Source organism: Chenopodium quinoa, unplaced genomic scaffold (genome assembly GCF_001683475.1).
Source record: "Chenopodium quinoa cultivar QQ74 unplaced genomic scaffold, ASM168347v1, whole genome shotgun sequence".
NCBI classification, from domain to species: Eukaryota; Viridiplantae; Streptophyta; class Magnoliopsida; order Caryophyllales; family Amaranthaceae; genus Chenopodium; species Chenopodium quinoa.
Genome location: NW_018743937.1, coordinates 3,476,450 through 3,502,506, shown reverse-complemented (window position 1 = coordinate 3,502,506; position 26,057 = coordinate 3,476,450). Strand labels below are relative to the sequence as shown.

The following is a 26,057-nucleotide window of genomic DNA, read 5'->3' as shown; positions in this document are numbered from 1 at the left end:
GTGCAACGATGTGACATTGGTAAAATTTAATTTGATTATGAGTGGTAGGTAAATGGAGAGAGAAAAAAATAGAGTTACATGTGACGAGGAGAGACGTAGAAAGAAATCAAAAGTAAGTAAAGAAAAAAAAAATATATGTTGCATATAATTTGAAGTATCTAATTATTATAAATGTTGAAATAAATAGAAATCGATATAGTATAAGTTATTATATACTTGCCTTAAAAAAAAAAGTTATTATATACGAGGTACACCGTATATTTTTAGGGGATTCTCTCTCATAAGTACCTACAGGCTACAGTTGTGAAGATTCTAGTTGAAAGTTACAATGTAAATCTCCAATCAAATGCACCCATCTTATTTACTACCTCTGTTAATTGTTATCTGCTACTTTGAAATATTTTATATCTCTCAAATAATACCCCAAAGTTGCAGATAACAATTAACGGAGGTAGTACAATTTTTTTACAAAAACATACTTTATTGTGTAATATATATTTTGGACCGGTATCAAAATACTTTTTACAGTTTTTCAATGAAGAAAAATAAGGTACATTTTACAAATATTGACATTAAAATTTCACTAATAAATAGTTGTATTTTTAATAACTTGTTCATAGACGACTATAGTTAAACTGTTGTAAATATTCAGTAATATCGTAATATCATGACACACGGATGGAGTACTATAATCGAGGAGAAACGTGTACGTGATGGTAGAAGTTTGTGGGTTGGTAGGAGTCATTGACTTAAAAACAGAGTAATTACAACAATCAAAGATTAAATTTAAATTTGCATGGTGCAGTGGAGGGCCCTTAATGTAATAAAAATAATAAAAAAAAAAAAGGGGGGTGGTGGTGGAGAGGGTGGTGGTAAATAAAAAAAATGACAGAAGATTGGGCATATAAAGAAGAAGGCAGATGGAACAAAAACAGAGAAACATTGAAAGAAAAAGGCAACAAAAAACGTGTTCCAATAATAACCATAGAAATTGTATCCCTCGTAATAGAGCAAAGGGTTGGAGTGTCTCAAGAATGGGTGCACCAAGTGCAAATGCCCTCTGTTTTTGAGGCACCACCCCTTAATTATAAAGGACCCCCCCTCCCAAATTCCAACCCCCCTTTCTGCCCTCCTCTGCTTATGCCTGCCACCTCTTTCTTACTACCAGTTATCTGTGCACATCCTTCCATTTCTTTTTTTTTTCTTTTCTTTCTCTTGTTTTTGGCAGTCTGCAATTTTTTACCCCCCCCCCCCCCCTTTTGTATTCTTCTGTCATTGACAATAATTTCCCTAGATAACAGTCCCCCACCCATCTAATTTACTCTCTTCCTCCATATATAATTTTTCTACTTTATTTAAATACACATACTAAGAAATTTGGGTCGAATAAGTTGAAAAGGTGACAGAAACAAAGTTAATAGAGAACTCCACATTAATGAGCACATAGTAAAAAAATTTAGTATGGTTAAGTGAACATGTTAGAGAATGAAAGTGTAGGAGTCCACATCACACGGATTAATTGTGACATTTGTGGACATTCTAAAAAGGAATACAAGAAGATTATTTGTGGACGGATACAGTAATTTTTTTTTTTTTAATAATTTATTTATTTACTATTATTGGTTTTTTTTTTAATCATTAGCTCTCTCCATTAAGTTGCAATATATGTATGCTACAGTAGACAGGGATTCTGCTGAGCATAAACATCAAAAAAATATTTGTGAGGTGGAGATTAACTCTGAAATAATTTTCTGAATTTTTTTAGCTAAGAAAGTGGGGATAGATATTACAATAATATACAAGTGATAGAAACTGACAAGCTCTGGGATCAAGTTGGGGTGATTTCAACTCACATGTAGTGCAGCAGGCAGAAGAGAAATTATTTTTCTGATGCAGGGAAGAAAATTTTGGGAACAAAAGTCTATGCAGTATAATTTTCATTTCCTAATTGGGAAGATTAGCAAAGATTGAGTTTGATATTATATGCTGCTAGTTGAGTGTGTCGAAATATAATATTACAACGCGTACATAATTAGTGTATATAATTATACTTAAGACAAATGATCTCCTCTGTAAGATGATCAACACGTGACCTCTTGCGCTGCTAAACCTACTGACACCCTGATCCTAAGGGAACCTCTGAAGCAAATTGACGGTTTAAACGGATGATTCCGTCATGTGTTACAGCACAATGTTCGTCCCTTGTTCTACACCTATTCTTGTTTGCTTGTTTCCTTCTTCGAATACTAGTCTAGTTGGTGAAAAGATCATTGATTAATGTTTAGTCTAATCACATGTTAACAAAAAGTCACATGACATGATTCTGCAGGAAGTGACACTGAAGCCATCACAAAACAGAATTAAGAGTATACAGATAACCGGATATAACTGAGGAATAGATTCCATATTTCAGAAACAGGTAGAAAAAAAAAAATGATAGTAGAGAACATTCCTTAATAAAATATCAAATAGGCTTTTCAACGGCGAAATCATAGAGCATAAAGACGTGTCTCTATCAAAGTTTCAAAATATGTAGAATTAAAAGATTGAAGGATTCCCCACCACTTGAGCATATATATATTTCAACTTACATGCATGTATCAGTTTTGAGCACATAACATAACACTGCTTAAGATTCCAGCACCAAGAGGAAATCATGAAAAGGACATAAAATAATGTGACATTTTTCATAGAGGAATAAATCCTAAACTACCAACAGCACATCTTCGTTGGCAAAGTTATCGAAATGGGGAGCAATCCTTTCCCGTGTTTAACAGCATATGCAGCTGCTGCTGCTGCTTTTCTTGCGGCGATAAGTCATCAAGAGACACATCTAAAAGACAATAGATGCTGGATAACTTGACATGAGTAATGCTCACTAGCAACTGCCATCATACCTAGTGAAGATGAATTGTTTGTCTGGACTGTATCAGTGAGAACCTTCGATTCTGTGTTAGAACCTACTCCTTGTCTCGCCTCTAATAGTGCTACGTTATATCGTGCCACTATTACCTCCTGTTTTATCAATTCCATGTAGTCCATCGTTTAAACTTACGGTTTGTATATCACAAGTATTCAAATCGTTCCATTACAGCTTATTTTTTCAAAATTTCAACTGTTCTAGTATTCCGCAACACAATTCTTGGTCTTAAGCATGTTTTCTATATCCAATGCTGTCTTTATTCTGAGCACTATGGCTCCAAGTAAAGAGTGGCTGACGATTGTAGCATCTTTTATCCATAAACTACTGACTACTGATAAAGTTTTGTAGGGCTTATGGGCACACAACTTCAGTGGATGGCCTAGTCTTTTCTTTTTTCCGTCACTGCATACTACTGTAGTATGCCCTCACCAAAAACTCTCTGGCTCATGCATTTATCCTTACACATACCGAAACAGAAAGAAAGATCGTGTATTAATGTCTTACATATATAAATGGCTCCTACCAGCACAGCTCGCATCAGCGCATGAGGCGGAATCATGGTGTAAAAACAAGGCCTCGTCATTTTGGTTTTGTACGTATTGACAAGGATTTTCAATGACCAAACCAATATCGTCTGTATCAACAAGGGGTGTATTAAATATCCGTGATCTCATTCGAACAAATTATTCCTGTCCCAAATCACCCTGCATTGAGCATAACTTCTCGTGTTTTACTCAAAAGTTACTTCTTATTATTACATTGAAAGATTTCTTCCATGCCTCCCTACTAATGGCTATAATCTTCTACTATTCTACTCCAACTATTCTAATATCGTACAACTTTTATAGAATCCTAAAATAACTTTGAAATTAAACTTGCATAGCGACAATCGTGACTCGGTCTTAATCAAGTAATCAACATATTACATCCGTTCCTATAACACCATAACCATTTCTCTGATCACAAATTCACAACCAAAACAACATTCTTGAACCATGGGAAGAACTGATTCTACTTTCCAATAAGTACATTTTTCGGCTTGTTTTAGAATTATTTTAATGATTCGAAATGAGGGCTTTCCTTCAACTCCTGCAATTTACTCATTAATATCTAGGACGTGTTTGATTGGATGATATTAACTATCTCCAAAAATCTTATCCAGTAGAATTTTCCCATACCCTCAAATGGGGAGAACATTGACCAAAATAACAGAGGAGACTCTGATTTTTAGCCACATCTTAGTAATCCTAAATTCCTAATTTCCAACCAGTCCAACACACAAAAAAACTTCCGAGTAGAATCATTAATATATTGTTAGATATATCTTAATGTATATATTTTCAAAATAGTAAAAGGGGAAAAGAAAGTGTCCACAAAATCAAACAAAACCTTATAAATTACTGATTTAATTTGGAAACATGGGGTTAAATCTCGGCATCACCACCACATTGTATAGGATTTTAGCTTATCATGGTCAGATACAACAATCAGCAAAACACCTTCGCATTACTTGCAAAAGTTGTTTTGCGACTGACTGTAACATAGGAAAGCCATAAAAGACTATCGATTTGCTCTGAACAATGACATCCAGAGTACTGAATCCTAATTTCTAGTTCATACATGTAGCTAACAGCCTAACACTACCTAAAACAAAAGCAATAGAACATCACCAAACTTTTTTGTATGATGCTCCATGCATAAGATCAGTTCGTGTATCATATTCATCCAACCAACAACTGTATTGTTAACATGAGTTATATAGTTTTCAGAATTTTATGATGAATTCTTTGAGTTATTAGCTAAAACACTTTAATAATTCCAATTTGAACTTGTGTGTGCTCAAGGTGAAAGTATAATATGCAATCTTTCAGTAAATTTCTGTATGAAAAACAAAATTTCTGTATATCTCTATTTAATCATACTTGCATATAAGAAAGAATTGTTTTTGATTCTTTATAGACACAAAACACATTAAATAATGTAAACCCAACCAGAAATTGTAGTGGTAACTGGTAAGAGATGAACCAGTTTTGAGTGGAACAAACTCATTTTATTAAATAAATGGAGGTATCACTATGTACAAATCTCATGATTCACAGGTTGCCATCTATGCTTTATGCATGAATAGCTATACAAAATCAAACCACAGAAATACCTCATACATGCATCACTCGAACTCTGGTTTTCTCGGTTCTAGATCGAGGCAGAATCAAAATTGCCATGAGTCCACTTGCAAAGGCAGCAACTCCTGCTACAGCTATGGATGGTGAGTTTCCACCACCGAATAGTTGATCCCATGGCCCACTTCCCAAGGATACAATCACCTGCATATTCACCAGAGCGTTTATTAAGACAGTTTGTGCATTCTTTGTTTATCATGGATTCTCAAGGAAATAAATAAATAAATAAATAAATAACAAAATTCTCATGATTTTTTTACAAGAGCTACATGATTTCTATTTTGTAATAGAGCAATATCTCCTGTTGTAATTAGCCAATGGAGTAAACAAAATCTAAAATGTCAGCAGCAGCAATAAGAATCTCTAAGAGTTAAAAAAAAAGATAAAAAAAATAAACTAAAATAAAAAAATGGTCCAAAAAATTATACACATGCATCAACACAGCATTTCATATACAAAGTATGTTTTGTATTTTTTTTTACTGCATCAACCAACAAGGCAATCAAAACTACAACCTCTATTGACAATAGAGTAAACAAGGATAGTTCTAAAATCCTGTATGAATATGGAGCACACACTGTAAGGGCATTACACATTTGAAGTTGTTCAACTCAAGCAAAGCCCAAGGACTAAAAAAAGGAGGCATTTCAAACGGCTCGTCGTGAGCTGCTTTTGGTACGACTCATAGAATTTAAAGGTCATTTCACTACAATTTTAGAGATGTCTCATTGAGCTGTCAAATAATACCACTAGAGTTTCAGTGATACAAAATACACGCTCAATGGTACTCCCTCCGTTTTTAAATACTTGCTCCATTTTTTCATGCGCGGAGTTTTAGGAGAAATTGGATAAAGTAATAAAATATAAAGGTAGTGAGGTTGGTGGAAGAATAAAAAATTGTAAAAACCCAAAAGTAGTGGAGAGAATTGAAGGAGAGAGAATATGGAATTAATATTGTTGGGTCCACTTGGTGAAAGAAATTGATTAAATATTGTAAAAGCTTTCCAAATAAGGAAATGGAGCAAGTATTTAAAAACGGCCGGAAAAGGAAAATGGAACAAGTATTTAAAAACGGAGGGAGTACTTGCAAAAATTCCACTTTGAGATTCAATGGTACAAATGAACAATATACACTCTCAATGGTAGTGATCCCCACTCTTTTTCTGTCCCGTTTGCATGTGAACGCATGTCTGAAGAAAGAAAGGTGGGACCCGCACCAACTTTTTTCACTCTTCCTAACCCTCTCTTCCTTACACCTTCACTATTTTTTTTAATAATTGTTAAATCTCCGCTACTACTACTTCCTTGGATAAAAAAAACAAACAACAATTTCTTTATGGATGAGAGAATTCAAGTTAATCTCTGAGATTGACATGAAAAGTTAATCTCCTCTCACAATATATTGTTTTACTTTTATTTTTAAAATAATAAAAGTGAAATAGTAAGTTGGCACGAAAATAAATGCATAAAATTGTGAGAGGAGATTAACTTGGAGTGTTAATCTCGGAGATTAATTGGGGCTCCCTCGCCTTGAAAGGTGTAAGGGCTACAAGTTCTATGATCATACTACTTATTTGATATGATATGAAAACATTTTCAAGAACATAAGTATAGAAAAGGAAAAACAATTTCAGAAAATTAAATTTTGAAGAAAACATATCTTTTCCTTCAGTCGTTACCATAATCAGGAAATATCACGCCTCCATGCCACTCTCATTTTGGCATCACGCTCTAGTGGCCACATATCTTCTAAATATTATCTTAACCAAAGTACTAGGATTCAAATCTCCCACTCAAATTCTTATATAAGCGTGACCCTATATTCTCATATTTACCCATCTTTGATTGTCTATGTTTTCCTCACTTTACCTCCACTTCTATCCACAAATTGCAAGAAAGGTCTACTCCATGTGTCTATCTTGGTCCTGCTTCTAACCATCGTTGTTGGATTGGTGTGGCCTAAATTCCATAACCCAATTTATTATATCTCAAGGTTTCTAAAAAAACTCAAAAAATATTGAGAAATTGATGGAGAATGGTGGAATAATCTAGAAGTAATGAATGCTCATGAAGGCTCAAGACTTCTGTGGAGAATTTAAAGAGCTTGTGTGTAGAAAATTCCACCCACTTCTTCCACCTCCATACATCACCTATAAATATGAGGTGTTGGACATCATTTGGGAGCAATGTATCCACCTACATATCCTCCAATACTCCGATACTACACTTTATGAGTGTCCCTCTATGCTTAGAGAGAATTTACCGACAATTGACTCTCTCTAAGATATATATCATGATCGGAGTTTCTACCTACACACAATCTCCCTAACCCACTATTCTTATTTTGTAATACTCCTTTAAGAGCTTCTAGAGCGTTTCTTATACTACTTATCCATTCAAGGGTTATTGTACTCTCCTATTTTCATATGTGGATTATTTTGGATGCTCGTCGTTCGTGACTTTTTTTTTATATATATATATTTATCAATCTCCACATCATTAATTTGCTTCCACTATGCACTCACAAACCCTAACAATCGTGGTTCTAAGAACTACGATATGTCAAGTGGTAAAATTATTATTTGCCGCCATGTGAAATTTATTGCAAATAAGTTCCTTTTTCTAAACTTCACAGACCTCAAATCAATGACTAATATTTGGATGAAAATCCAATATTAGTCATTTTAAATAATTCAAAAGCACTCAAACCCAATTTCTTCAACATCCCACTGATCCTATCTCCCCTTTCGGATCGTCTGGTGGGCCTCCCAATCATTTTGGCCCACTATCTCCCTCTCAATCCCATAACACCGATGTTGTCACACCGTCGAGATCCACGTAGCCCTTCCCCTATCTTGCGAACTAGGAGTATTGCCCACCCTATCCCCCTTCCACCATAAGATCTATAAACTCCCGACCACTACAATCGCAATGGATACCACACTCCAATCCCACCATATGATTACTCGAGCTTAAAATAGCATATACAAGCCTAACTAAAAATACTTTCACAGCTTAAACACTATGACTTTCCCTAACATATCTTCTATACCCAAGGATCCTATTAGTACTATTCGTAACCTAGATTGGAAAAGTGCTATGTTAGATGAATTTAATGCTCTCATTGATAATAATACATGAGATTTGGTACCAAGGCCTCCGCATGTTGACGTCATTGGTCTGCGTGGATTTTTCATCATAAACGAAACTTTGATGGTTCGTTTGAAGGCATTAAGCCCGTCTTGTAGGTGATGGAAAAACTCAACAGCGAGGTATCGATTGTGACAAGACATTTCCGGCTACTATTCGCACTGTTTTTAGCATTGCTCTTTCTAAATCTTAATCTATCTATTGATGTCAAGAATGCTTTCTTACATGGCTATCCTAATGTTAGAATTTATACGCATCAAACCTTGCGTTTCTGCGGATCATGTGTGTGTACTGAAGAAATCTCTTTACGGCCTAAAATAGGCTTCTAGTGCCTCGTATAAGTGTTACTCTAAGTTACTCTTTTTTTTTTTTTTTTTTTACAGCCAGGGCTCAAATATCTCTTATATTGCTTATATGTTGATAACCGGACGCAAGTGTAAATGTTTCTCACGATGTTCCGTCGTCCAGTTGGAGCTCCGTCTCTTTCTCTTCCTCTTCTTTTTTGTAACCTCCCCTTAACTCCCGAGTAATGAGACGTTTTAAGAGGTTCTTAGCTCACCTTAATCTCTGATCAAGGCTTTGTCTTTTGGATTTCACAACTCTTGATCATCCCTCCTCCGTTAAATATTTCATGTAAAAGTTAGATTATAACAATTTTGGTGCGGTGTGAACAGGTGTGCACAATTATATTCGCGAAGCCTCCTGGTGGTAACAACTATAAGAGGTGGTCACAAAAGTTACTAATTTTCTTGAAGCAAATTAAAATAAATTATGTGCTATATGAAGACATCATTAAGTTACTCAAGAAAGCAAAAGAAGAAACCGCTACCGCTATGGTCGCCATTGCGGCAATCGTGACAAAAGCTTTGAAGAAGAATGAAAAGGACAACAAGCTAGTTCGTGGTCATCTTCTCAAACCATATGAACACCACCTTGTTTAACTTGTTTGTCAACTTCAAGTCAAGGCCATTTGGGATTCTTTAGAGAAGAAACATGGTTCGGATGATGCGGGTAAGAAGTACGTGATGGGTAAATGAATCAATTTCAAGATGGATGATGATAAGCCAATCATGGGTCAAGTTCATGACTATGAAAACTTGGTGACCGAAATTCTTGGTGAAGGCATGAATATGTGTGAGACCTTTCAAGCTAATGTTCTCTTGAGAAATTTCCTCCATCTTTGACTGACTACCGCAACCCTTTGAAGCACAAGAAGGATATGACAACTCAAAAGCTCATTAGCCATATGAGAATGGAGAGGGTAAACACCATAAGGATAAGTTTGAAAATTTGTCTCTTAATTCGTCTAAAGCTAATCTTATTAAATTTTCTTTGAATGTGTCTAAAAAAAGGAATAAATTCTAAGGGAAACAACAAGTCCAAAGGAAATTTCGCTCATAACAACAAAAACCAAAAAGCCTAAGGGAGCATGTTGTGTGTGTGAAATCTTTGAACCCAAAATCAATGTTACAAGGTACAAGGTACGATTCGAAACATGGTACGAAAAATAATACACGCAATGCTTCCCTTTGGTGATATATATATATATATATATATATATATATATAAAAAAAAAATAAAAAAATACTACCTTGCCTTTGGGTCAATTGTATCTGATATCTTTTAAAAACCATAAAGGGTAAGTAAAAAGGGTGGGTATAGGGGTGAATGAAACTCGGTTTAAAACCGTATGGAAAACCAAACCGAATAACTAATATGGTTTGGTTTTTTTTCGAAAGTGGTTCGGTTTCGATTTTAAAAAAAAATAAATATTTCGGTGTTCGGTTTCGGTTTGAGAAAGTGAAAAACTGAACCAAACCGAAATTTAGGCCCAAACCCAAAAAATACCCTAGCCTAACAGATTTTAACCTAAGTATATAAAGAAAAAAAAACCTATTTGCGCCTATCACCTCTCCTGTCTAACAGTCTTCTGTCTTCTCAAATGAAGAAACCAACCAGAGTAATTTAGGTCCTTTCTCTTTCCCATGTGATATCTTCTCCACTTTCACTCTCATCTCCTCTTTTCCCCACCAGCTTGCATCACCATCGGCGAAGATTTCGAGGTTTTTCGAACTCCATCAAGGGCATCAACTAAAGATTTTTCATGTCAAATTCGACCATGAAAACACTAGATCTAGAGTTTTCATGGTCGAATTTGACTTATGAAACCCAAATTCGAGATTTTTGGTGGAATTGCGGTGGTGGTAAGTGTGATTGAACAAATAGATTATTGCGGATTTACTTTATGATACAGAATGTTCTTTATTGTTGCTATTGTTACTTCATTACGACTCAAGACTCGTTGGTTCCAATTCTAAATTCACATGTCAGACTCGTTTAGTACTCTTACGAGTCTCGCCTCTTAATTTCTTAAACACGGACACTACTTATTTTGATTGAGTTTTGGGTTGATCTAGGGTTAGGGTTTGGGTAAAAGGGATAAAGGGTGGTGAAATAAGGTGGGTTGGTTCGTTGTGGGTTTTGGTTCAGTATGGTTTTGTTTGGTTCGGTTTATGTTTGGTGTGGTTATATTTTATGTTTATGATGCTTGCTAGGGAAATTCGGTGCAGTTTGGTTTTTCTAAGAAAACCGAAATTTAGGTGGTTTGGTTTGGTTCGGTTTCAAAGTTAAAGTGGTGCGGTGTGGTTTGCAAAATCTAAAAACCGAAATATTGTGGTTCGGTTTGGGCAATAAACCAAACCGAAAACCGAACTTTCACCCCTAGGTGGGTATCATAAAAATAAAAAGAAAACTAATAGAGTGTGGGGCCCAATTGCCTATATTTAATTTAAGCCATTTAATTTTCTGTCTTTTCTCTCCTAATTTTTACCTAATTTATTAATAAAAAAAAAGTATTATCCAATGTTTTGATTTCTCTCTACTCTCTCTACTCCACCATTTTTGAAGCTTCAACATCGAGCTTTGAGCCGTCAACAACCTTTAACCCTAAAAACACAAAAGCAATCGGGACGTCAATTTCACGATCTGGTTCGCAACCACAAGCGACCCGAGTCACGTTTGTACTAGCCTTAAACCTTATTTTATCTAACTTCGAAGGATCCTCTTTTCTTTTATAAACTCACTTACAACCTATAGTAGTCTTTTATGAAGAGATTGCATCACTTCTTCCATAGCAATCAACCAACTCTCGCTATCCTTGTCTTTGATAGTTTGTTTGAAGGTGATCTCATCATCTTCCACCGAGAGTGCATATTCTACCAAGTTTACAAACTTCTCAAATAGTTTATAATTCCTCTTTGGCTTAGTGGATGCCAAAGAATCCCTAGTGTTGTTGTTGTAATACATGTGCATTTTCCTGTTGATCTAGATGAATCTTGTTGATTTCTAGATTCTATTTCTTAAAGCTCTCGCAGCGGAAATATGGCTTCTACTAGATAATATGAAACCGATACCTCACAAAGATAAATAATATTTTGGGATAAACAAATAACCACTATGAAGAAATAATAAATACAAAAAAATAAAGTTTCTTAATTCTAATAAACTTTGATGTGAATAAAAATGATTGAGATTTTAACTGCATTACAACCTATACAATTTATAAGACATGCTCTAAATAGATTCTATTACTAAAGAAAACAACGAAACATTTGCTTAAACATTTATTTTCATCCTACCATTATGCATGCCATCATTTTCTCTCCTCTTAAATTTATCCCGCTTAAATTAGACATAATTAATTTAGGAACTAATTAAGTCCACATATATTCCCACAATTCTCCACCTCATTCATAATTTGAAAAACATTCAAATTTTTGGGCGAACTAATTGCATAATATGTATCCGGTTGCACCATTTTCACAATGACTGATGGGGATCAAACCAATCGTAGTTCCATTTATTTCTCCATGTAACCTACCATGGGACAATGTTAAGCAATTCCAAACAATATTGGAACTTGCTTCTTGACACAACTTTCGTTAACATGTCTACAGGGTTCTCATTTGTAAGCACTTTCACAATAGAAATACTTCCTTTCTTTATGACATCCCGTACAAAATGATACCTTACATCTATATGTTTGGTACGAGCATGATGAACCTGATTCTTAGCCAAGTGGATAGCACTTTGACTGTCACAGTTTAGATTCACACTACCACGCTTTAACCCCAACCACAATGCTTCCTTACGCCATATACTCGGCTTCTGTCGTAGATAGAGCCATTGTAGCTTGTAACATTGATCGCCAACTAACTACCTAACTGGAGCACCATGTATTTTAAACACATAACCAGTAGTAGATCATCTTCTATCTAAATCTCCAGCATAATCCTAGTAAACAAAGCCACTTATTTGACATGTATCTCCAATAAAGCATAAACTTGTGTCAATGATACCTTTTAGATACCGTAAAATCCATTTCACTGCTTCCTAGTGTGTATTACCGGGTTCCCCATGAACCTACTAACAACACTTACGACTTGAATGACTAGACGTGTACACACCATGCTGCCAATTGCACTAGCATAAGGTACATTATCCATGTATACCTTATCTTCCATTGTAGTGGGAGATTGTTTACCACAAAGCCTAAAATATGGAGCCAATAGAGTTACCATTGACTTAGCACCTTTCATTCCAAACCTTTCAATAACCCGCTCAATATAGTCTTTTTGACTTACAAACAATTTTCGACTTGATCTCTCTCTTCTAATCTCCATACCTAGTATTTTATTTGCAGCACCCTAGTCTTTAGTCTCGAACTTTTCGCCGAGTTGAGTTTTTCACCTATCTATTTCAACCTTTCATTCTGAAGCAATAAGCATGTCGTCTACATACAATAGGTGATAAATATAATCACCTCCACAAAGTTTGCGAATATAAACACAACAATCGTAACTATTTCCGAAAAATCCTTGTTTTACCATAAAAGAATCAAATCACTTGTATCACTGTCGAGGAGGTTGCTTTAATCCATGAAGTGATTTCCTCAAGTGATGTACCTGATTCTCTTAACCTTTAATCCTTCGGGTTGATACATATAAATTTCCTCATCCAAGTTACTGTGTAAGAAGGTTTTGATCTAGCTCAAGATCTCCTTGAGTTTCAAGACTCAACAGCACCCGAATAAAAATATGTTTACCACCGAAGAGTAAATCTCACTGTAATTAACACCTTTTTTATGTGCAAATCCCTTGGCCACTAACCTAGCCTTATACTTTATTTTATTTAACTTGGAAGCAGGCCCGTAGAACAGCATGTGCTTCTAGGGCCCCAATTTTTTTCAAAAAAATAAAAATAAATTCTCTTGTTCTTAAAGCCAAAGCAGGAAAGCAAGCAGTAGTAATATAATCACGAATATATCACGCTAATTTTTTCCTCTATATTTCTCCAATTTTACAAACTCCTCCATAATTACATCAATCAATTCTATGGAAAATTGTATTGCATATTTTTCCATTTAAAGATTTTCAACAGAAAAAAAAAATAATAAAAAATAAAAAATCAGTCAAATTCAAACTTTTTTTGTTCCATAAAATGGCAATGAGAAATCAATTTCAATCTTCCATGATTATTGTTATCAATTTCCCGTATATATATATGGGTTATCTTCCATTCAATCATCTTCATCTATTCTCAATTGATACAATTATACAAAATGAAAAACGAATTGAAAGCTTGAATCAAAATTTTTTTCTTTTTGAGGGGAATGAATTAAAGCAATTGAAGGCTTGAAGCAATAATAATTGAAGCAATTAATTTCAGTTCTTTGTTCGGTTGTTCATCGAATCGATTTAAGGTAATTTTTTTTTTTTATTATTATTTTTTCTGGTTTTTAAGCAATTAATTATTTAAGTATGAAAATATGACGTTGGCTCATCAAATCATTCAATCTTCCTATACATTAAAATGTGTAATATCTTCATTTTTATTTGATCTTATCACTTGTTCGGTAATCGGTATTAATGTATTATTTGCACATCATTTAAATAATAGGAGGGAGAATGTTGGTTGATGATTGTTTGATAGAATATAATTGTTTCTGGTTTGATAATGTTATAATCAATTTTTCATTTTTTTTTTATTAATTTTTCTTTTTTTGATAATGTCAATTGAAGTAATTTTTAATTTTTTATTTTAACACAATTTGATTTTAACACTTTGTATCTAATTTTTTTTTTTCTTTTTAAAGGTCGAAATTGGCCGTATACTTCTGAACAAAGATTGAGAATCAACGATATCGAGCAATCCGCCCAATTGAACATATCAGTGTTATATGAAAGCATTTTCTTTTTGCATTGTATATATAGGAAAATTGTGCATTGCCTAAATTATAGATTAAAAAAATTGTATTATTTTCACATTATTAAGGGCCCCTTTTTCGATTTAGAACAGAGCCCCCAAAATCATTGCTACGGCTTGGAAGGATCCTCTTTTCTTTATACACCCACTTACAACCTATAACAGTCTTTCCTACGTGCAATAGGACTACCTCTCATGTCTTGTTATTATGAAGAGATTGCATCTCTTCTTCCATAACAACCAACTAACTCTCACAGTCTCACTATCCTTGTCTTTCACAGCTTGTGAGTGGCTCATCGAGAGTTTATATTCTACCAAGTTTACCTGCGTGACTGTACCCGTAATGCCTCATAGGTTTGTGTGATCCAAACTTCTAAACTAATTTATAATTCCTCTTTGGCTTGATGGATACCAAAGAATCCTGCTGGTGTTGTTATAGTACATGTGCATTTTCCTCCTAAATCTCCTCATGATCCAAATCATTCTCCCCCTTAGAATCTTGTTGGTTTCTAGTTTCTATCTCCAACACTTGAGTATTTGTGGTCACTCCAACGTCACCATCATCAGGCACCGTAACTATAGATCTTTCATCAAAGGTCACATCCCGGCTAATTACAAATTTAGAATCTTCAACACTCCAAAGACGATAGCCTTGAACCTCTTTTGGATACCCCAAAAAGATTGCTTTCTTTGCTCTTTCATCAAGTTTATTATCCTTAACATGATAATAAGTCGTGTACCCAAAGACTCTAAGTCTCATGTAATCTGCATGTTCCCTATAAGGCATGTCACCATCTAAATAAGAATGTGGGGATCGATTTACTATATAACAAGTTGTAGCAACCCAGTGTCTCACAATGCCTTCGTGATCACAAAACTCTTTGAAAGCTCTTTCTGTGTATTCGGTACCATTATCAGACCGTATAGTTTTTAGCTTTCGACCTATTCTGTTCTTTACCATTGCTCTCCACCGCTTAAAAATGTTAAATACCTCATTCTTATGGTTAAGAAAATAAATCCAACCATATATAGAATGATCATCAACAAATGTAACAAAATACCTTGAACCACCCTGTGTGCTTTTTCATACACACAATGCTCACAAAATTCCATTTGTGGCTTCTTCATGTTCTTCAACAAACCTTGTCCACTAAGCAACGATAGACCATTTTCCGACATATGCCCAAGGCGCATGTGCCATATCCTCGTGCATTATGTTTGGTCTTTACTTCCACCAATTCAACCTGCTAATATTCCCTAAAAGAGGATAAAGATTGTCGTGACGAATTCCTTTCATCACTACCAAGGAACCACGAACAACTTTTAAAATTCCATTCTCCAAGACTATTTTTTAACCTTTTTTCTTTAATAACCCGAGAGAAATAATGTTCCTCTACAAATCTGGTATATGCCTCACATCTTTCAAGGATACTATTGTTCCACCATACATTTTGACTCGGATAGTACGACACTCTTACAAGCATGATCGTTTCCCATAAAAACAGTACCACCATCCAAACTCTTGTAAGTTGTAAACCACTTCCTGTTTGGGCATATATGGTGTGATGAACCTGAATCAAGCATCCATTTATCGGACATCTCATTACATTGTTCTGAAACTGAGTAACAATAATCTCTTCATCATTGAGACAAAACTAGCTTATTATTTTTCATGTTGTTTTCGTCGTCAATGTTGTTCTTCTTGAATATTACCCTCTTTGGGCAATTAGCTTTAAAATGACCAAACTCGCCACATTTGAAATATGGTCTTTTCGCAAGAGGTCTAGATTTTGATCTAAACTTTCCTCCCTAGTCTCGCCTTCTTAAATTAGTCCTTCCTGAAACTCCCTGAGCTTGTTTGTTGTGTCCTCTTCCATTACTAGACATCATTTCCCTTGTAGCAACCTTTCGAAGGTCATCCACTAAAAGCGATGTTCTAGTCTCATCCATGGTTAGAGTATCACCCACAAGCATCAATGTTTGAACCAGATTTCATAGGATTTCAGTAAAAAAAAGCAATAACATGAGTGCTTGGTCTTCCTCATCCACTTTCACATCAATATCCTTGAAGTCTAATATAATCCTTTCAAACTTATTAATATAATCTTGCAAGTATACAATTTGGATTTTAAATAGATCCTATTTGTTAGAGTTTTTGTCATGAAATTAGCCTCTAACTTTGTCCACACGCCATCGGCCGTTGCTTCTTCATTTACCAAGAATGCAACGTCCCTCTCAAGGAATAAGATTATAGTCGTTCGTGCTTCAAGATCTAACTCTTCCCAATCCTCATCCTTTATGTCTTGGAGTTTTTGTTCTTTTCCCACCAATGCCTTATGCAGCTTTTGTGATACAAGCAAATGTTTAATTTGCATCCTCTAATAGGAAAAATTGTATGAAAAATTGTTTTTACCATTGAATTTTACGATTTCATATTTCCCAACTTTAACCGTTCCACTAGTAGATGCCATTATAATTAATTTCAAAAAAAAAAAAATTACCACTTAAGATTTTGTGATAATTGTTCCACTAGTAGATGCCATTATAATATGCGGAAATGTGGCTTCTACTAGATAATATGAAACCGATACCTCACAAAGATAAATAATATTTTGGGATAAATAAATAACCACTATGAACGAAATAATAAATATAAGAAAAAAGAAAATAAATTTTCTGAATTCTAATAATCTTTTATGTGAATAAAAATGATTGAATTTTTAATTGCATTACAACCTAAACAATTTATAAGGTCTTACATACTTAAAATAGATTTATTACTAAAGAAAACAACGAAACATTTGCTTAAACATTTACTTTCATCCTACCATTCTGCATGCCATCATTTTCTCTCCTCTTAAATTAATCCTTCTTAAATTAAACATAATTATTTTAGGAACTAATTATGTCCACATATTTTCACACTATCTCCACCACCTAGAATATTTGTAGTCATTCCAACATCACCATCATTAGGCATCATAGCTTTTGATAAAGCTACTATCTAATTACAAATTTAGAATCTTACACTCCAAAGACACATGCACATAGGATTATTTCATGTTTTTTTCCTCTTGAGTTGTCGTTGTTGTTCTTCTTGAATATTACCTTCTTATATGGGCAATTAGCTTTAAAATTATCACTCACCGCATTTGAAACACGGCCTTTCCGAAAGAAGTCTAGTTTTATATCTAAACTTTCCTCCCTTGTCTCGCGCTCTTTCATTAGTCCTTACTCTATTTGCAAACAATCCCTGAGCTTGTTCGTTGTGTTCTCTTACATTACTAGACGTCATTCCGCTTGTAGCAACCTTTCAAAGGTCATCCGCTAAAAGCGATGTTCTAGACTCATCCTTGGTTAGAGTATCACCCACCAGCATCAATGTTAAAACCAGATTTTCATAGGATTTCACTAATGAAAGCAATAACATAAGTGCTTGGTCTTCCTCATCCACCTTCACATCAATATCCTTCGGATATTATCCTATCAAACTTATTGATATACTCCCGGATTGAGGTGTCTTCTTCCATCTTGCATGTATATAATTTGGATTTTAAGTAGATCCTATTTGTTAGAGATTTTGTCATGAAATTAGTCTTTAACTTTGTCCACACGCCAGCGGCTATTGCTTCTTCATTTTCGAAGAATGCAACGTCCCACGGTATAAGATTATAACCGCTCGTGCATCAAGATCAAACTCTTTTCAATCCTCATCCTTCATGTCCCCGAGTTTGTGTTCTTTTCCCGCCAATGCCTTATGCAACTTTTCTGATACAAGCAAATTTTTCATTTGCATCCTCCAATAGGAAAATATCGTTTTTACCATTGAATTTTTCGGTTTCATATTTCCCAACTTTAACCGTTCCACTAGTAGATGCCATTACAATTAATTCCAAAATAAAAAATTTTACCACTTAAGATATTGACAATTGTTAGAGCTCTAGCAGCGAAAATGTTGCTTCTACTAGATAATATGAAATTGATACCTCACAAAGATAAATAATATTTTGGGATAGAAAAATAACCACTATCAAGGAAATAATAAATATAAGAAAATAAACTTTCTTAATGCTAATAAACTTTTAACGTGAAATAAAATGATTGAATTATATTTCTGCATTATGATTCTACATTTATAATGAATACAAAGCTAATTAAACAGTGGTTCACATTGTTTCTCTAACAATCGCGAATATTATTTCCTGTAATTAACAATAACTAAACAAAGGTAAACATCCCTATTATCCTCCTTATATTGCTCTCATCATATTCTTTCCTTGAATTTCTCACATGTACATCTATATATTTACCATATTAAATATTCTAATACGAATTAACAATGCAAAATCTGCAATAGAAAAAAAAAAAAAAAAGGTCAATACTGGTTAAATTCGGGTTGATCTAAACCCGAAAAATCAGGTTCGGTTCAAGTTAGGAACCGAATGACCCGAACACGAACCTGATGTGTTTGTCGGCCTGTTGAGATAGGGTTTTAGATTAAATAGAGGTGTAAGTGTAATTTCAACTTCAGATATTGAATAAGCTAATAAAAAAGGTTCTAAAAGGAGCTTTATGAAAAAGAGCTTATTCAGTGGAATAAGCTCTTTATATCAGCTTTCCACCAAACATTCCAAATTAGCTTATTTAGTTGTCAATAAGCTAATTTAGCCAAATAACCTAATTTTTCCCCAATGAGCTATCTTCTAAACACAAATAACAAACTTAGAAAAATATATTCCTAAAACCAATACATGGACTTGAGGAATATTACACATAGGGTACGACCAAAGTTTTGTCCTCTCATAACAACTATTAATGGATGGAATAAGGCACAATTTTTCCTAGCCAAAAAGCTTTAAATAAACAAACAAGCGGGGATAATGAAGAGGGTTAAGTTCTACTCAGCAATTAAAAAAATCCAATCCATCAAAACCTTGATGGTGAGCACAAGGTTAGTGGCAACAAAAAGAAAATATGGAGAAGTCCTAATGCACATGAAAAACAAAAGCAAAATGTATTATTGGCAAAAAAAAATTCACCTGAAATATCTTCTCCATATGATTTCATTTGATTAACAATTTCTATAATTTTGTAAAGATAATCTTTAATTTATGGAAAAATTGGCCGTAACACTATGAAGTATAGCTTCAACTTTGCGTAGTAGCCAAAACACCACCAACTAGGGTGTTGGGAGCAGCACATGACATAAATGAAAATTTTCAGCAACTTATTTCAGCGGGAAGAGATGAATCTTTACTCTATAGAACAGTTATGTAATCTTCCATCCACTTTGCACGCATAGATTCACCTCCTCCAATGAAATAAGTGCCCGGATTTATTCATTTAAGGCACGCGTCGCACCTATCACCATATTTGATGGTGTTTTGGTTACTACGCATATCTAGGTGCTCAGTGCACCTAAGCCATATTTTGGGGTGTCGCAGCCAATTTGGCCTTAATTAATTCATCTTCTTTCATTCTTAAATTTTTAAAATCTCTTCTTAAAGATTGAAGTTTGATACTTCTCACCCTGCTATCTCCTTGGAACTCTTGCTATAAGATCTCCCATGCCTCCTTTGCCGTGTCAGCCCTCAATATCCTTGGAAAAATTGTGTCATTCACCGCATTATGTATGAAATATAATGCCTTGGCATCCTACTTCCTTTCCTCCTCAAGTTGTTTTCTTTGTGCTTGAGATAGGCTACTTTCATCTTCGTACTCCGTATATCCATTATCGACAAAACTCCACAATCCATGAGATCTTAGCATTGTCTTCATTTTAATTTTCCAAAAATCATAGTTTTCTCCCTTCAAAATTGGAATTGGAAATGTTTGGTCATTACTAACCATTGTAATTTATATTTGGAGGCTTTGGGATTTTGTGGGTCGGATACCAAATGTTAGAAATTATGGAAATGTTGGTGGGCTTATGGTGATTTGGAGTAGTAGTTTGCAAAGAGGAGTGCAAAGTATACAAAATGTAGACTTTTTATTGATTTGGTAATGCTTTTTCTTACATGCTCTAACATCACACATTGCCATCTATTTATAGCCTAACTTAAAACTCTCTACATCTAACTAGTGTAACACTAATCTATATTATTTTAGGATAATGTCTCTAAATATTTCTTAAGTACTTTCTACCTAGATTTTTCTAGATTTTCTTATGTTTCAAGATATTTCTCTATAAAATATTTTCATACAACATAATTCTAGATTTTTCTAGATTACTACAAGCATATTCTAACAATAATCGCAACACTTTCCTTTTATATTCATTTCATAATAATTGCAACTACAATGGCAAAAAGAGACATGTACTTTATTATTGGGATAAAAACTTGTCTTGTATTAATTATGCAAGTGGTGATAATTATAGATGGTTTTATTATTTGATTTTCTTACTTTATAATTTCAATCCTATTTTTATTAACTAGCTAATCACAATACATAATTCATAGCAGCTCACCTTCTCCGTAGGATCGACCATTCGACCTTACTTTCCCCCTACTACATAGTTAGGAGGATGAGTTTAGGTTTTTCTATTTTTGATTGGTGTGCTACCGCCTATCAGATTCCTTCATCATAAGACTTGGATACATTAGAGTTAGTTATTGACAGTTACGTCATTACTCTTCCATTATATATTGACAACAAGTTGACTAGGGAGTTTAAATGAAGGATCTAAACAAAACATTAGGCCATATAACTTCTTCATACTTTTTTTCAAGGAATTCCATGCAAAAGTAAAAGAGTGTTATGGACATAAAATTAAAATGTGTGATCTAAAAATGGTGGTGGGTATAGAGATCAACTTAAATTATCAATTTTGCCAATAATTTATGACAGTTACGTATGTTTTATTAATACCACACTCTTCCAAAGAATGCTAGGTAAACATTATAAAAAGCCAACTGAGCTAGGTCGAATCTAGTCAAGCCCATTGCAATAGCCTGCCAAGACTTGGATCAGTTGCACTATCCATTCAAACACTAGGTCCAACGATGGTTATAGATTACTAAATCAAAGTTAGGAGTAAGCCTCGACCCTTGCTAGCTGGACCTAGTACAAACTAATAATGTCTACAGTTCAAACTTAAAAGCCATCCAGCTCAATAGAGAGGCTCACAAAGGAAGTCAAGTGAAACATTTAAGAGTAAATGGTATGCTCAAATTATCATGTCGTATATACTTTTTTTTTTTTTTTTTTATAACAATTGACAATGAGATTTCTATAGCCTCTGAAGTCAAATAAATACAACTACTAAAAGAATAAAGCATAGAAACTGACCTGAGGGATCACTATTGCAAGATTTAGTACACCCATTGATAATCCTGCAAAAGGGAAATATTAGTCTATGAAGTCATTGTACAATGTACACTCATAGAAGAAAATATATCCTACAATATTTACCCTGGCCAAGCCCCAGAGACTCAATCCTGGAGGAAATTAGAGCATATGGAACACTATAAGTCACCTGCAATCAAAAAGTAAAAATTGCATCAATCAATGCACATCCTTCTGGGGCCAAATCAATCATACTATAAGTGATCTGCAATCTAAAGGAAAACATAACATCGAGTTACTGGCTTAGATCAATCTAAACTAGTTCAACAGCATTGTCACGGTCAGGTCGTTGCAAATAAAAATTTGCCTAAATATATATCAACGGTAAAGTGCCCAGCCCCAACAATTCTCCTTTTACCTACCTTTTCTTCCTTCCTACTTTATCTTATTCTTTGATCCTTTCCGTCTTATATGTTCTTTTGCAATCTTTGTATAACATCCTAAGGGGGGTGTTTCGTTTTTGACGAGGAAAGAGATACATCATCTTCACCAGTTCTGCACAAGATGATTTGCTCATTTGCCCAGATGACCCACATGAGCAAATCCAATTTTGCTAATTTGCCCAACCAAGCAAATCGTTTTTGCTCATTTGCCGACATGAGCAAACCGATTTTGCCCATTTGCCCTCATAAGCAAATCAATGTTTCTCATTTCCACAGATGAATAATCCGGTTTTGCTTTCATTCCCCATTACTTACAAACTTTCTCATAAAGCAAGTTTAGAATTAAGCGAAATGAGTGAAAATTTTGCACATGAGCAAAGGTATATCAAGTTGTATAATAAAAATTGCCAATAAAAGGACAATGGAGTGGAAAATCTCTAAGCTTCACATGTTTCTTATAAAATAAGGGAAACTGTAACAAATCACCAAGTCTTCCACTACTACCCTTCCATAAACAACCACCACCATTCCAATCTACACTACCACTTCCTTAGCGTCACCCTTCTCTCTTTTCCACCAGAACTCCTTAAATACTTTGTTCGAAGAAAAATTTCTCTCTTTTCTTGCCTTAGATCCGGTGGCTAGGTAGATGTCTACAGTGGTTGGGGTTGTAGTTTTGTGGTGGGTGAGATGGTGTATAAGTTAGTTTGGATAGATTTTGAGGAATATTGGTAATCGAGGTGGTTGGATTTGTATCTAAATTGGTTGAGTGGTAATTGCAGTGGGTGGGATGGGATGATTTTCAAGGATGATTAGCATATATTTCAAGGCTATTGGAGGTATTCAAGATGGTTGGGGTTGTATTAGGGTGGATGTATTTTTGCAATGGATATGATGGTTTTAGCCTTAAGAGGGTGGTTAGAGATGGGTTGTAAGCAATAGGGTGGTACTTTGGGAAGGTGGGTTCAAGCAATAGAAAGGTATGATGCAGGCGATCAAAGCAGCGGTCAAACATGGTTTATGGGAAGAGGGGTGAACATTATATAAGGGGGAAAAGTATAATAGCTTAACTAACAACAAAAAAAGGAAAGCAGAGGCTGTGTTTCCTAAACATTTCTTGAAGACCCCAAACCAAACACCCCCTAATTGTTACAATTTGATGCCACAGAAGCATATGTTCACCAACAAGAAAATCCAAGTTCTTAAACTGTGTAGGACAAATTAATTAATTATCTGCAAAGCTGCCCATAATTTTCCCCCAAACAGGACCCCTTGATTTCTCCTGGTTCCCAAAATCTTCCTATTAAACCCTAATTTTTTTCATACAATAGTTAGGAATAAACCAGCTTACTCAGCTGACAAATTGTCATAATGATTTTTTTCTGAACATAATGTGCACACACTAACTCAAATATACACTTGTAAAGTAACTTACCGCCAATGGCATACCCAGAATCGTGAAAACAATCACTGCAGCAATAACAGCACCATTTGGGGGACCTGAAGAACCAATGGAATCTACTTTGCTCACTACAAATGCTATAACAAGCATCGCAACAAAGCACAAGGACATAACAATGTTTGATACACCCCATAAAATTCCAGAACCCAACTTCCTGCAGAGCTTTTCCATCAATACTGAAGTTATACCCAGAATGACTGACTGCAACATTAGGCCAAGAGCACCTGTACTAACTCCTTGATGATAAAGTTTACCTTCATCTGGATCACCACCATAAACCTCACGACCCATCCAGTCAGTGTCAAAGAGAAGGAAGGGAAACCACCCAACCCAAGTCAGCGCGGTAACTGAAAGGATCAACCAAACTGATCCAGGAAGATATCTGAAAGTTCCAAATAGCTCCCAAAAGAAGGCCTCTTGTTCATGGCTAGACGGCTGAGATCCTTCAGCCACGTTGGTACCTTCACTCCTGACTATCAATGGAACTTCATGGGCAGCTGTGATACTTATATATGTCGTTATTACAATAAAAATAATATCAATGAGGAAAGCTGACTTGAGATTGGCACAACTTTCACTGCAAGCATAAGTTAGTGTGAATGGAAAAATAGTGAACCAACTAGTGTATGAGCCTGTAGCAAACCCAAGGACATTGCCAATAGCCATAAACAAAGAGTAGTATGCATTTGCCACTCTGTTTCTTCTATGATCCTTTCCTAATACAAGAAACAATAATACAAGATATATATTAGCGTCTATACATAGTTATGATGACATCTACAGCTAGTAGATCAGTAGAAAAGTAAACAATCAAAACTTTCGATAAACAAATTACAAATCCTACAGCCACTTAATTATCCTATATAGAAGGCAGCCACAATATAAATTTAGTGAACAGAAGAAAAACCAAAAACATTAAACTTAAATAAACAGTTCTCTAAATTTTATACTCTACCAATTTTCGCATTAATAATGGGTACACAATTCCATATCAGGAACCGGTGAGGACCCACCGGATATAGAATCGGAACAAGCCCTGGTAGTACAAATTTCAAATCTCAAAACTGGAACCCGATCATCACTAGTTCCAATTCCGGTTTTTAGAATTCAGTACCCATCAGTACAGGTGTCAATTCGGATAGCCGGATGAAGTTTGGGTCGGGTCTGTTCAACCGGATGGAGTTTGGGTCGGGTCGGATATGTTCGGATCAAATTATCCTTTTAACTCGGATCGAGTCGGACGGGTCAAATTCGGGTCATGGTCTATCAAGTCCGGGTCGGATATGGGTCGGGTCAACTCAAGATCGGTTCACTTTCGGTTCGGATAAATTTAGATCGGGTTTAAAACGGGTTTAAGCGGATAACTTCGGGTCGAATGATTTCGATTCGGATGATTTCGGTTCGGTCAAGTTCGGTTTGATTAAGATAAGGTTTATCCGTTAATTCATTAAATGGTCAATTTCGATTCAATTCATTTTTGTGTTTGGCTGGATTTTGGTCGAGTTTCATATCCAAATAAGGTTATTTTTAAACTAGAGATATTATTGAGTTTTTACCATATTATTAGGTCAATATGATTATTAATTATGAAACACGAAGTTTTAGTTTTCTCATTTGATCAAGTTATGTGTAATTTTTATCTTTGAGGAAATTGAGATTGAATAATTATCGAAGACTTATCATACCTGTATACGTGAGACCGAGCTAGTGATATGTTGACGAGTAATAGTTACATATGGTGATATATACAAAAAAGAATGTCATTTTTTTTAAGGTTATTACAAGTTTACAACTCTTAATCAATTGTACAATCTTACGAGGCTATGAGTTCTGTACTATTAGTTTAGTTTATTATTAATTCAACTAGTTATTGGCTCGGGCGATGCCCCGATATAACGTAAATTTATAAATTTTATCAAAATTAATAAAAAAGATTCATGTTGAACAATTATAATTGAGTAAGTGAAAATATAATAATTTAAACTATTATTTTTCATTAATATTTATATTAAAAATGTCAAATATAAATATGAAGGTTATACATATGAATAGTTTTTGAAGTAAATAAATCATTAATATAGAGAATTAAAGTTATACTAATGAAGATTTTTTAAATTAATTACACGTTATTGCATTTCAATGCGGTGAGAGATGGGTGTTACACATAGAATGACACATGGCGCACATGTGGCACCAAATAATAATAAGGGTACACAAGGCGTTAGCATGTTAATCCCATGAGTTTTAATAATAATATATAGATGAGTTTTAATATTAATATATAGATGTATAGATTTGTATAAGATATTTGTTAGAGTTGTTAGAATTACTTTATTACTAATTCAATT

At 34.6% G+C, this 26,057-nt stretch overlaps 1 protein-coding gene across 1 annotated transcript in view; it reads right to left on the bottom strand.

Moving 5' to 3' along the window:
• Positions 1-4,830: 4,830 nt before the first annotated feature.
• The window catches only part of LOC110688736 (sucrose transport protein SUC4-like), a 34,551-nt gene continuing 13,324 nt past the window's right edge, over positions 4,831-26,057 (bottom strand). Inside the window, exons 2-5 of the mRNA XM_021865497.1 lie at positions 23,683-24,425; positions 21,931-21,994; positions 21,808-21,851; positions 4,831-5,247 (exon numbers count right to left, since the gene is read on the bottom strand). Coding sequence (XP_021721189.1) covers positions 5,080-5,247; positions 21,808-21,851; positions 21,931-21,994; positions 23,683-24,425 — 1,019 coding nt within the window. The 3' untranslated portion in view covers positions 4,831-5,079. The remainder of the gene's footprint in view (positions 5,248-21,807; positions 21,852-21,930; positions 21,995-23,682; positions 24,426-26,057) is intronic.